We start from the raw sequence: 14,442 nt of genomic DNA, 5'->3' as shown, positions 1-14,442 counted from the left end.
ATTGGAATTTTAGGCTTGAGTAACAGGAAATGACCCAGGAACATCTTCCCTCTCAATTTCCCAAAACTAGAATTTACCCAGGGTAAGATTTCAGGCACAAAAACGTAGTTCAGATTCTTTCTCTACCCTCAGTGATGCAGCTCTAACTAGCATTTGTCCTGACAAATTTCCAGTGTGCAAAAAACAAGTTGCAGAAGCACGTGCAGAAGCACGTGCAGTAAGCCCTATAATGTTTCTATTACAAAGTGCACAGTCAGTGGGCCTTTCAGTGCTTTTTTCAGAGACACAGAGACACGCTTTTTTTAAAAAATGCACTTTCCTAAGGCAGAGACAGTGTGACTTGAGTGGAGGTTTTCAGCGATTTCAAAGCACGGGTGGCTATGGCGCCATTCTTGTTGTCATTAACAAATCTCCCCTTCAAGGTGAGGGAAGTTTTGCCTAAGAAAACCTCACATGAGTACTGTGAATATTCCCAATACCTGTTTTATAGAACTCACTCTTTTTCACCAATTGACTTAGCTGATAAATTTGAGGTTACTCCTATGGGGTTTTCTGTGAAGTTCACAGCAGCATTTTATTTTATACGTGACAATCTTACCTGCCCATCATGACTGATCTCATAACCTTCTTGTTTGCATTCATGAGACCTGATCAGCATCTTCAGATTATACCGTTTAAGCAGCCTGGCAGTAACATCGGGCCCAAAGTAGCAACCACCTCCTCGAGATTTGTTTGGTGTGCAGCCATTCTGGGTTTTTGGATCACTCCAAAGAATATCAGCCACCTTTGAAGAGCAAACCAACACACATGATTACTGACAATTAGTACAACATTGTCAGTTTATTTAGAAATAAATACTTTATTTAGACTTTATTTGGGACTTTATTTAGAAATGCTGGCTATTACAGGGGCCCTAAGCACAATAAGATACTTCTCAGGCTAGACTTCTCAGGTTTTCTTTATTTCCTTAAACTAATACATTCCTTTTGCTTGGAAAACATTTCTTTTTATTTGCCTTTATTAAACAAAAGCCATCTGAGTTGAGTTTTTAAATGTAAATCACTAGGTAGATTTTATACTGTATTTCCAAACAATTTCAGAAACTAATACACTCCAGAGAGAACAAAACACTTGCTTTTTGTTTTCTGTTGTCTTTGGAAGACTCACATTTCAAAAGAATAGTCTAATTTCTACACTAGAGTTTTATCAGTCTCCATTGTATTAGTTTAAGGACCTGCTTTCCTAAGTCACATGGGTCAGTGGCAGGAGGCAGGTTTCCTATGTTAGAAGAGAGTTGCCCACACAGAAGCCAATATAACCATCCACTTCTGCTTAAAGGAGCTGACCAAAGAGAAACTCGGAAAATATACCCCTGCCTTACAATTATTTTTTCAGATTACAAACAGCTCTGTGAATTAAAATCACAGAGTTGTCACAATTCATTAAATTATTGTACACTGAGGGCTTAATCTTGTTCTTTGGAACAAGGCAAAAATGGAGGGAAGCTGACAAAGGTAAATCCCTTCTCCCTGAACAATCAGCAGGCCCTGCATACCACAAACCCGAGGAGTTGGGATCTGTTGGGTAGGTTAGCGTCCAGCTCCCCAAGCCTGCTCGTGTGTGCACTGCAACCACAAAATAGGTGCAGTTTTTGACTGACGACTGTGAAATTACAGCCCATTGAAACTAAAAGTACCTTTTGTACTATCAGATCCTACCACACAAGGACACTCAACTGCATCAGATACTATTGAAATGGATTGAAATGTTTGCTATTGAGACATTTTGAACACTGAGAAAATATAGTACATAAAACATATTTATTTGTAGAATAAAGTGATGTGTCTTGAAGTGCATTTGAATGACCAGAGGTAGACGGTAGAGTCAGCCATAATGAAAATCGCCTTGACTGCCCAGAATGATGTCTGAAAGAAAAAGTTTTCTCTATTCATCTCAGAATCAAAACATCCTGTTTACACAAAATAAATTCCATTTGCCTATACAGATAGTTTGTTTTTAAAGAAGTCTGTATTTGGTTTCACATACTTGTTTCCATTCCTTTGCTGTTAATTCTGAAGGCACGCTCGGCATATGAACACCGCACTCTAGATACTGTGCATCTAGGAGCGGGCCAGAGCTAGCACCATCATGAAGCAGCCACCTGTGCTCCCCAGCATCCAATAGATCACCGGTGTATCGTCTTCTATGGCTAGATGATGAAGGCCTGGTCATTCCTTTGACAGCAATAGCCTGCCCAGGAAGGCATCTCTTGACTCTTATTATAGGAGAGTACTCTACAAAGTCAGTTCTTTCCAGGTCATGGTTTCTCTCTGTGCTTGATTTCGGTGGTCTCAGCATAGACTTCATCTAAAAGACAGACTCATCAGTGCATATTCATTGATGCTTATATAAATCAAAAAAGTCAAAGATGCACTATATTTCATCATATGCTCCATATCTCAGCAACAACTGCTTGAAGGAAATATTAACTCATCACTACTCTGGATTTAAACTCTGAGTTTTAACTTTTCACCAAATACAGTTCTTGAACTCCCGGTAGAAACTTCAGTACCTAATTCCATTGGAAGTTAGATACCTATGTTGAAAATCTGCCCCTTTATCAATAACATTGGGGATGAAATGGTATTCACTGAGAAACATGGACCTGATTCTCCACTCTTTATTCTAGCATTACTCTGGTTTAACTCAGTTGAAATCAATGGAATAACACCAGGATAAAACGGGAGTAACCCAGTAGCGAATCAGACACTATACCCTTAAATAAACCTAAGCTCCTTGATTGTTCACCAGGGCTAGTGCTCTTCTAGAGCTGCATAGGTTGGCCTTGGCAATTCATTTTAAAACAAACCTTTTCTTGAAAGAGTCAGGCTGCTTCTTGCATATTCTTTTGAGATTCACTTGCACTAGCTCATTTTTTTAGCCAAAAAAGTGTGTGTATTAAACAATTTATTAAAGAAAAAGAAAATTGATTCTACTACTACCATAATTTTCTTCCACAGAGTCCTAAATATCTGAGCCGAAGCTGTCTTTCCCCATGGTCTTGATCAACATCCAAACAGTTGTTATCTACCTAAGGCACTGACTCAAAAATATAAGTGGGGATTGTGTAGCGTGCCAAAAAATAATAGCTAGATATAGAAACTGCTTCTGGCAGCAAATTGTGCCAGGTATCAGTTTGGAATACCACAAATGCCAGTGCATTTGGAATCCGGCTCACAAATGTCTGATTCTTACTGAAGTATTTCAGTACTCTCCTGCAGAGGTGATTTCACACGTTAATTATGCGTTGCATAGCAGCTGCATTAATATCTGCAAATAACAGGCCAAGCATAGACTTGGTGTTAGTAACTTCCACTGTTTTCAGCAGGAGTTGCACCTGCTTAATCTCAGGGCCGAATTTGACCTCTTGTCTTCTGAACTTGTTTCAGTTATGAAAAGTGGAATTTTGGCTGCCTCTGGGTCTGATCCTGAAACAGGATCCAAATAGGCAGAGATTTTTGACTTCTGTGGGATTTCACCCAGCTGCAAAGTAGCTCCATGCAGGCCGAGGAGTTCTGCTTGCACAGATCAGATTGTAGGGCTGGGGCCCCAGTGCACAACTATCACTAAAGGAAAGTTGAACTGGATTAAAAAGGAGGAAATTCACACACTGATGGATTTCCTAGTTCTCCTGAAACTTCTGCAAGTTGTTAAAATAAGGTAATTTTCATATTTTCTAGACAAACATATGGTCTTACTATATAGTGGGTCAGATGCTCAGGTGGTGTAAATTGGTGTAGCTCCACTTATCTCAGTGGATCTACACTCATTTACACCAGCTGAAGATTTGGCTCAAATGTCCATTGGCACCATTCACCACAAATGTTTCCTTCTGAAGAAGTCATTGTCTCTATTTTGCTGTATTTTCTTTAGGTAGTATCTACTGTCTTCTCTAAATCTATAAAATGCTTAGATAACTTTACCTTAATATTTTTACTAGTAAACACTTTCAGAGATCACAAACAGAATAAAGGTAACTCTACAGTAGTACAGTCTCTTACCTTATTTCTCTTAAATAAATTCAGGAAATCCAAATCAGTGGTGTCTGATATTCCTCCATGTACGATTAGTACTTTGCTGTCAATTACAGTGGCAAGGGGAAGCCAGCTATAAACATCTTGCAGAAGATTTAAAATTTTTTTGCCATGGGACTGTAAAATATATTATTTTATTAGATATCATTCTTGAAAGTCACTGGTGCTTATCACAACAAGTAAATAATGTGGAAGTTTCTTTTGACCTTATTGTTTTGCTTGGACTTCAATAATCTGTATGAACAATTATGCCCATTGGTTTAACCCAGAAATATAATATGAATATATACATTCCAAAATTTACCTTCAGGACTGTTTGATTCTGCCTTGATCGTTTTGTTACTCTTTCAGCGTCATTTTTTCTGATGTTTATTGTTTGGCTTCATAAACTTTTCCTATTTTACTTCATACATCTCTGTACATAAGTAAAACTAACTGTTCAAATTCTAATCTCACTGTTACACTTGTATAAATGCAAAATAATTCCATTGATCTTGATGGAATTACTCTGTATTTACACTACATTCTTGAGAGCAAATCTTCTTGTTAACACACACTTCAGTCTGCACATGTTGGAAGCAAATAAGGGGGGAGAAAAGATATCTTACCCGGTACTTCTTCATAACTTCTTTTGTGAAGCCATATCTGAAAAAACAAAGACAGCATCACAAACTGGCTTTCTGCATGATCACTTTTCACTATAACCCGGCAATAGTTTCTATGATTCATGTGAAACATTACTTCTGCCATTATAGCTAGTGCATACACTCTAAATCGTCAACAATAATAATTACAAAAAAATGAAAACTACAGTAACTTCTAGGAATTCTCCATTCCCTCTTTCCTCTTCCACCCCCACAACTTTTCCAGACATTTTCCTGATTTAACAATATACACAAATGGCTTTCCTCTACTCTGATTCATTTGCTTGAGAATGAGTTTTGACCATTATACAATGTTAATGGAGCCAAAACTTCCTGGGCAGAAACAGAACCTAGAGCAAAAGGAATTGGTGGGCTCTTGCCCATTAGCAAAAGAGAAATTTCATGCAATTCTTTTGCCTTACGGATTTTCAAAGGCACTTAAGTGACTTCAGAGCACAAGTCCCAGTGAAAGTCAATGGGAATTGTCCTCTTAAATCATTTACGTTCTTTCCAAAAGCTCGCCCACCATGTCCGTGCTTCACAAAGGGCAGGATTCTGATCTTCCATTGGTTTTATATGATTGTAACTCCTGATTTCAGTGGAATGAAGTCCTTGTGTCCAAAGCCCCACATCTCTCAGCCTTCAAATTAGCCAATGTGTGATACAACCACTCAAAATATGTGACAAATGACCATAATCGGAACATCTTAGCTTTCTTGCACATCGCACCATAATTGACAGGTTTATGTTTTTTCACTATAAACTCCATTTTTAAGGACATTGTCTCACTGTGTGAATTAAACAAACCACCCTAAAAACAACCCTGGGAAAAAACAACCCTGGGAAAATAAATGTCATTATTTGCAACCATAAGGATCCTCTCCCATGGAACATCAACAAGGTTTGAATTCTGAACCCGAGCTCCCCGCATAGCTCTCTACTACTTGAGCAAAGAGAGTAATTTCCCCTCTATGTAATGATCACAAGAGGGGGATACAACTCATCTCTTACTATTTGGTCAGGCAACTATTTGCTAGACAGCAGTAGAATGATGGGGATCAGGATTGCTGGGTTCTCTTCCTGTGCCTGGGAGAAGCGTTGTCCAGCGGTGAGCCCCGGGGGTACAATCAGGATAGCTACTAACGTTGCTTTGGCATATTTTTTTTCCTGAGATGCAATTTGGCTGAATGGATGAGACTTGGGTCTGCCCACAGCCTTAGCTTTTCCCGAGATCACTTTGTGCAGCCTTTCAATTAACTTATTTGTACAATGAAGGAAGTCTCTGATGCTGAGAAACAGCAGTCAGTAGAGGTGGGATTTTAGCTCATGGTCTCCTGGCTCCTATCTTCGTGCATTTCTCCTGGTGTTACAACGTATTTGGACAGGGAGCATCACTTGTTTGGTGATGGAACACCACCTGCCTTATCAGTGCTGTGGAACAGGCAACCCGATTCAAACAAAATATGGATTGTGCCTCAAAATCTCATATACCTGAAAGCTCTGCAAAGTTGATTGACTTCAGTGGGCTGCGAATTGGTCCCTGAGTGAGAAATGAATCAGATCCACGTTTAAGGGGGTTAGTAGAAATATCCCTTCCCCCTGCTAAATTAAGATGCAGAATTAACATCTGAGTGCCCAATAAAATACTTGTTTCTGTATGAGACAAACCTGTGGCAACTAGATTCATCATAACCATAGCAAAAGGATCAAAAAGGCATTCAACTCAGTGACATTTGCATGGAAAAAGAACAGAAGAAAATGTTACCTCAGATTCATGATATGGTCTTCATGGTTCCCTCTGTTCAAGTGTAAATGGTTGGGGTAGACAAGAAGAAAGGCAAACAGGATAATAAGTATTTCAACAGAATTTTTCCCCCGATCCACAAAATCTCCATTAAAAAGATAAGGGTTTTCTTCTGAAGGCAGGCCATTCTGCAGAAGGAAACAAAACAAGCAAAGTTGGTGAGGCAATGTATTTAACAGGCATAGACTAAAATGAATTTCCAAAAACAAAGGCTAGAGGTTTTCAGATTGTATGTCATGTTATGGTTGTTTTTATAATATGAAAAAGTGGAGCTGCAAGCAACACAGGTTATATTGCTAGGTCATCTACATAACACATGGATTTAGAGAGAGAGTGCTGTCACATTGTTCTCTCCTCTTTAGGACAGAGGTCCCCACACTGTGATCTTTGGACTACTGGAGGTTTGCAAAGCACTTGCTGATGACTCATGGAAATCTGACGCCTCACATGGTGCTAACTCTAAGCCTTGCTTCCACCTGCTAAATTATATTAAAAAGGAGCAATCAAATCATTACTCTCCTAATGTAATATTATTTTCCCATAAATGCCATTGCTGCAGGGAAGTGATACAATTGCAAATGGTGGGGAGGAGGTCTGTTCGATGTGAATGGGAGGCGAGGTGCCCATGGGACACTCTACTGTTAAGAGAGAAAAAGTCTGAGAAGCCTGGGGTTAGCATACTCAAGAAGAAAGCTACGATCTGAAAAGTTCTCAGACTCAGGGGACAAGGGATCTGGGATTTGTAGGTATCATAATAATCCACACTTCATAGTTCAGAAGATATAAGGCAATTCATTTTTATGAATGACAATTTAGAGATATACCTTAGTGAATCTATTGTACTATGTTTTACCTGCATTGGTTGTCAACATACCAGTGGCTACTGTCAGCTTACAGGAAGCATGACGTCAATGTTTATATCTCCATCATTTCTAAGGGGTATGAATGTTAGAACTGTTTATTCCACTTCTGACTTGCTATAGAGATTACCCTGCCAGAAAGAAACCTGCTAGACATTGGCATACAGACTCATTACTGACAGATCATCACCATACACTTTAACACAGTCCAACTCCAATACTGTGAAGTCACCCAAAACATTACATCCCCGGGGCACAGCACAAGTTACTCAGCATTTCTTGGGCAGCTATGAGATTCCTTGACAAAGTGCCTCCCAATTGACTTCATTCTGGGGGAGTGAAATGGGACACTGATGGGGCCCACTATTGTATGCAAATTGGTGGCCTAAGGCCTGATCCAAAGCCTAATGAAGTAACAGGGCATCTTTCCATTGATTTCAGTGGGTTTGGATCAGGCGTCCGATGATTGCTGTTTGCCCTGCTATTAAAAGACAGCAGTATTTGATTTCTCATTCTGGTCTCTCAATCCTCTGGAGAGCACAGGCTGGGAATGTTGCAAAAGCAGCATGCTCATCCCCTGCAGCAACTTCCCTCTAATTCAGGCAGTTTCTGAATTAAAGGTCACAAAAAGGACTGTAACTATGAGAGTCTGAAAACGAAGTGAATTAAAGTAGGTTTCAGAGTAGCAGCCGTGTTAGTCTGTATTCACAAAAAGAAAAGGAGTACTTGTGGCACCTTAGAGACTAACCAATTTATTTGAGCATAAGCTTTCGTGAGCTACAACTCACTTCATCTGATGCATTCAGTGGGAAATACAGTGGGGAGATTTATATACACAGAGAACATGAAACAATGGGTGTTACCATGCACACTGTAAGGAGAGTGATCACTTAAGATGAGCTATTACCAGCAGGGGAGCTGTGGGGGGGGGAACCTTTTGTAGTGGTAATCAAGGTGGGCCATTTCCAGCAGTTGACAAGAACGTCTGAGGAACAGTGGGGGGTGAGAAATAAACATGGGGAAATAGTTTTACTTTGTGTAATGACCCATCCAGTCCCAGTGTCTATTCAAGCCTAATTTAATTGTATCCAGTTTGCAAATTAATTCCAATTCAGCAGTCTCTTGTTGGAGTCTGCTTCTGAAGTTTTTTTGTTGAAGAATTGCAACTTTTAGGTCTGTAATCGAGTGACCAGAGAAATTGAAGTGTTCTCTGACTGGTTTTTGAACATTATAATTCTTGACGTCTGATTTGTGTCCATTTATTCTTTTACGTAGAGACTGTCCAGTTTGACCAATGTACATGGCAGAGGGGCATCGCTGGCACATGATGGCATATATCACATTGGTAGATGTGCAGGTGAACGAGCCTCTGATAGTGTGGCTGATGTGATTAGTAATAAAAAAAAAGAAAATAAAAAAAAGAAAAAGGAAGGAAGGAAGGAATCCTTGAGGCTCCAGAAAGGGCAGGGACATCCACAGACAGGAGGAAAAGGCAAGGAACCGATATTAGTATGTGGAAAGTTGGATTGATTGGATTAACATCAGCTGGTGTTTGTTCTCTAAGCTCTACCAATTCTCTCTTGGAAAAGCTTGTCACAGCCCTACTTTTTAAAAACAAGTTTAGATTTTGAACTTAAAACACAATTATATCTGGATTCCAAATTCAAAGTGGTATTTTAGCTCTTTGATGTTCTCTTGCCAAGTTTTAAAGTGATTTCCACTTCTCCAATGTTCACGGACAGTCATAGTTCCAGAGCAAAACAAAATTAAAATCTATAGAAGCTTGAGACACTTCAGAAATGAGAACAAAAAATAGCTCTCTAATGATTTGTAGACTAGTGTTGTGAGGCTGTTTGCTGCTGGGCATCATTATTGTATCTTCTGTGTTAGTGGTTAATTAGCTTCTTTGTTATCTGCCTTCTATTCAGCTTCAGGGTATCTCTACACATCAATTTAACAGAGTCTAATTTAGCAATAAACTATTTAAAATTCCAAGGCTTTGGGTGAATGACTGGAAACACTGTAATTTAACAAAGACTCATGCCCGGAATGAAGTATCTACAAATTGGACACTTCAGTTAAGAAAAGGTGAGATAAGCTTCTTAAAAATGAAAGCAAAAGGTATCAGGCATAATATTATGTAAAATACTTCAACTGAGCATCAAATTTGTCATTTAAACCTATGTAGCTCCTATCCTTTTTTATTCATTAATGGTTCAGAGATGTGTATACATTGTGGCAAAAATCATATGAATAGCAAACCAATGAGTGTATTGTAAACCACATCTGTAACTGAACCTTGCCAAAGGGGGTTAGCAGCCACTTCTAATCCACCGAGCTCAGTAGGCAGCTGAATTAAATGGAATTCTTCAGCTGGGTGTTTAGACAGTTGTATCACTTTGTCCCTCTGATGGGGAGCTAACAGTACTTGTTATCTCAAAAGAAGAAATTCCTTTTAAGTTTAAGAATGTGGTGCTGATAGAGTTGCAAATGGCTCCCAGATGTAGTGCTGGCTGGATCCCCAGCTGGTGTAAACTGCGGCTCTATTTCCTTCAACTGAACTATGCTTTACACAAGCTGAGGATCTGGAGCTTGTAGGATTAGGCAGCAGGAGGAAGGAAAATTCATTCATGACCCTTTTGTGCTGACTATGCCCATGAAAAGTGGCCACGAAACAGCCATGGCCTATAAGCCACCTCCCCCACCCAAGAACACGCCTGACATATGGTGCATCCCTGGGATGTGCAGAGCCAGCATAGACAGTTGCACATACATAGGGCCCTACCAAATTTACAGCCATGAAAAACGCATCATGGACCATGAAATCCGGTCTCTCCCTGTGAAATCTGGTCTTTTGTGTGCTTTTACCTTATATTATATAGATTTCACGGGGGAGACCAGTGTTTCTCAAATTGGGGGTCCTGACCCAAAAGGGAATTGCAGGGGAATCTCAAGGTTATTTTAGGGGGGTTGCAGTATTGCCATCCTTACTTCTGGGCTGCTTCAGAGCTGGGCAGCCAGAGAGCAGCGGCTGTTGGCCGGGTGCCCAGCTCTGCAGGCAGTGTCCCGCCAGCAGCCCTGCAGAAGTAAGGGTGGCGATGCCGTCCCCTGCCACCCTTACGTCTGTGCCGCTGCTGGCAGTAGCTCTGCTTTCAGAGCCGGGCTTCTGTCCAGCAGCTGCCGCTCTCCAGCTGCCCAGCTCTGAAGGCAGCGCCACTGCCAGCAGGAACATAGAAGTAAGGGTAGCAGTACCGCAACCTCCCCTCTGCAATAACCTTGTGACCCTCCCCTCCTCCCACAACTGTTTTTTGGGTCAGGGCCCCTACAATTACAACACTGTGAAATTTCAGATTGAAATAGCTGAAATCATGACATTTATTATTTTAAAAATCCTATGACCATGAAATTGACCACAATGGATCGTGAATTTGGTAGGGCCCAATACATACACCTCGCCATGCAGGAGCCCCTGGGACTTGGTGGCACATCAAGGACATGTCAGGAGAGTGTCACTACGGAATTCCTAAACCAAAGGGCTATGTAAATCTATGTTGAAGACTGAGCTGTATCTATCTGCATCAATTAATTACTCTCCACATAAGTAAGATCCTCAATCCTGAATTCCCTGAGCACTCAGAAGTCATGCCAAAATGTTTGCTTTTTTATGTCGTTTGATGAAAGGATCCTGTCAATAACCTCCTAACCGTGGAAGGCTTTGGGTAAAGTCCTCGCCCCACTGATGTCAAAGGCAGTTTGGCCATCGATTCCAGCAGAGTCATGATTTCCTCCCTCACACTGAGGGCTGTTTTCATTATTTCATCCTGATTAAGAGACAAACCCTGTTCTCCAATGCCGTATTTTAAAATGGTACGTCATATCCAGGGCTGTTTGCAGCTATAAACATTCAAGTATTCACTCCCAAAATAGAGTGTTTTACCATGCCATGTGTTTTGAATATTGAAAGTAGGCTGAATCCAACTGTTCTATCATGCTGTTCTAATATGCAATTTGGAAATGGAAAAGTTGTCTCATTGAACTATCAGCTAAAAGGCAGGAAAGCAAAGAAGTAGCTAAAATTGGTAACTTAATAACATGGGAAGTTGACCCCTGCTTAGGTCAGTATTGTCCTAATTTTTTTTAAATTAGGTTTCTGCTTGGACAAAATATTCAAGTTTGCAGCTGACAGATGAGTGGAAAGTGTAACTCAGCCAATTAAACAAAGAGGTATTACATCATTCAAGCACCTGGATTAACTCATGCCAGCCAATGCAGACGAATACAGAATAATCAGTCACAAAAAGAAATCAGAGGGAGTATCTGTTAAACTGTAAGGTGGTGAATCATACTAAAAAGAAAATAAATTTGGAACGTATTGTAGGAAAATTCTTATGCCTTCAGCTAAATATACAACTGCAGAGAAGACATAGCCTGGAGTTTCATTTTTTCCACGTTAGCAAAGCATAATTATGTTTTATTTCACATGAAACACATGAACAGCTGCTGCAGGCTAAATGGAGGATGCCCAAGATATTTTCATTTTGTGCAAAATTGCATGACTGCTTTCAAAAAAGGGAAAGCTTTTAAGCAGATAGAAGTGCTCTGCACTTCACTTCCTGTAAATAGTATAAAAAAAAAAAAGCACTTTTGTAGATATTGATTGGAAGCGTAAATGGGTTTGGAGAGGTTTGAGAAAACTGTTGCATTCTTCATGATGGCTAAATCAGCCATGATGTAGGGTTTCACCAGGGATGAATTTGGCTCTTTCTCTTTGAAGAACTGAGCCTTTACAAAATATTACAGTAGCACCAGGATTTTGTAGAAGGTTCAAGAAGCCATCTCTCATTTTGGTTTATCACACTAGTCTATGCTCTCTGCTTGGCATTCAGTCAAACTGTCAGAGAGCCAAAGACACCCAGATTTCTCTCTTCAAAATTGCCATTTGGTTGCTGAGGTGGAAAGACAGCAGTAGCCAAAGAACTAGCACAACCTATTGTTCTGTGAATATATATCACATACACAGTACCTAACAATACCTGTGTGGTATGCAGTTGCTTTCCTAGCGCCAACCTAAAGAGTGAAAATGCTCAGGAATAAAGCATCTAATTACCTTGTAGAATATCAGCAAAAGATCATCCAGTTTTCCATGCAAATCACCTAGAGAGAACAGGATATTCAAAGTTTTGTGACAAAGTCTGTTATACCACATTGATTAAATGAGAAAACTGAAATTAAAAACTACAGTAGGTGTCAATATGATTTTATCACATTTTCCCTGGTAGAACTGTCCTTGCATCTTGGTTTATACAGACTACATTTTCAAAGAGGTGTGCTTGAGCTGCACACCTAAATCTGGCAATTACACACTGAAGTGCACCTACAATAGCCTTGCATGAAGCTTTAATCTTTTTATGTGAGTGTGTTGGAGGGTAGAAGATCACTTGCAGCCTTGAAAAGAGTTAGGTACTTGAGGAGATGGGTACATTATGAACAAACATATTATGAATTTTAGTTCTTATATTTGTGCTTTGTTACCAGTGAGGGGTGCCCTACAAATACCTATGAGAAAAAGATAGGAACCTAGAAATAAGTGTTTAGCATACCTGTGAGCATAGCCAATATGCACACTGGTACTTAAAACAGATGGCCATGCTTAATTGGGCAACTAAATTAATGGGATTTTAAAATCCTATTTATTTTTTAAAAAACATCACCTTGTTATCTGACATATATTATATAGCATCTGTTCTATTTGTCTAATTCAGGACCAGAGTTTGGCTGTTATGGGTGGGGATGGGCAGAGAGAGTATAAATAATCTTTCCAAGAACAAGATGCACCAATAATGCCAGTTTTAGCTCTGTCAGGGGGTTTCTTGTGGAATAGTACAAAGTATTATTCAAAAAGAGGAATTCACCCCTTTGTAAAGGGATCCTGCACTACTTTAAGTCTTCAAAGTGGACTAAGTGGGATTTAACTGGTGCATAGGCCCCCTCTGCATAGGAGTAAATTTCACCTGGATGGGAAGGGGAGCCAGAATCGGGCTCTTAACTTGTATCTCATCATCCAAATAAACATTAAAAAGTTTCCAAATTTACATAAATATACTCAAAGATTTCATGCTTTCACCATCAGTATTAAAAATGGGGTGGGCAGAGGCATTTTTACTGTTAATAGGGCATATAGCCAATTTTAGTCAATTTAAACACTCCCGTAGACTTCAGTGGGCTAAGGGGGTTCAGATAGGAAAATACTTCAGAATAATATTTAATCCTCAGTTTCTGAATGGAGTTCAAAGGGGATCTGGAGGGGGGAAATCTTATTTTAAGTTAATATTGTGGTCTCAACATCAGTAAAAATTAGGCTTTCATCTGCTACAAAACATCTTTTGGTTTCAAAGGCCATTATTTATTCAAATGGCAAGAAGGAACATCTTTTATGCTGCTTAAATAGTGCAAATGAGGCTACAAACAGGAGGATACATGTATATTGATTAGCAAGAAAGCACTGATCAGTCAGCAAACGTGAACACATGTTTATTTGGTTCAGATTTTTGTGTTTTGTATTTTTAAGTCCGGTGAACAATAGTTTACCTAAAAGACCTCATTTAGGTGCACAGCTGTGCATGTAAAATCCCTTGTTTGCAATTGCATTACATGCTCAACCAACTCTTACGAAAATGTTGGTATTTATCTGCACCTGCAATTGTACACTTAATAGTAACCTACTACTGTAAGTAACTTTGGACAAGTTATAGTTGTCAGTTACTATAGCCATTACTATTCTGTTTTGCAGCTAAAACTCCCTACCCATGCTCTGTTATCCTTTTATCTATAATGTATGATGGCATAATCAAAACACATGGACGGAAGGCACTTTTCATTCTGAAACTTCTCCCCTGTGTCACACTACATCACTGTGTGAAGATTAATTAAATTCTTATATAAAGAAAGATTAAGCCCTATAATGACATTAATATTTTTAGGAGTCAGAAGGTTTAAAAGGCTATTACACATGTTGTTACATACAGTATAATCTATTCCAG

General features: G+C 39.5%; 1 protein-coding gene across 1 annotated transcript in view; it reads right to left on the bottom strand.

Annotated features, from left to right (window-relative positions):
• The window catches only part of PPEF1 (protein phosphatase with EF-hand domain 1), a 51,238-nt gene that overhangs the window by 8,794 nt on the left and 28,002 nt on the right, over positions 1 to 14,442 (bottom strand). The window contains exons 7-12 of the mRNA XM_084617788.1: positions 12,510 to 12,556; positions 6,504 to 6,670; positions 4,703 to 4,739; positions 4,062 to 4,211; positions 2,047 to 2,367; positions 599 to 784 (exon numbers count right to left, since the gene is read on the bottom strand). Of these exons, the coding sequence (XP_084473914.1) occupies positions 599 to 784; positions 2,047 to 2,367; positions 4,062 to 4,211; positions 4,703 to 4,739; positions 6,504 to 6,670; positions 12,510 to 12,556 (908 nt within the window). The remainder of the gene's footprint in view (positions 1 to 598; positions 785 to 2,046; positions 2,368 to 4,061; positions 4,212 to 4,702; positions 4,740 to 6,503; positions 6,671 to 12,509; positions 12,557 to 14,442) is intronic.

Source organism: Lepidochelys olivacea, assembly GCF_965140295.1.
Source record: "Lepidochelys olivacea isolate rLepOli2 genome assembly, chromosome: 1".
Lineage (NCBI taxonomy): Eukaryota > Metazoa > Chordata > Testudines > Cheloniidae > Lepidochelys > Lepidochelys olivacea.
Note: the sequence above shows the minus strand (reverse complement) of the source record. Positions and strands in the feature narration are given on the sequence as shown.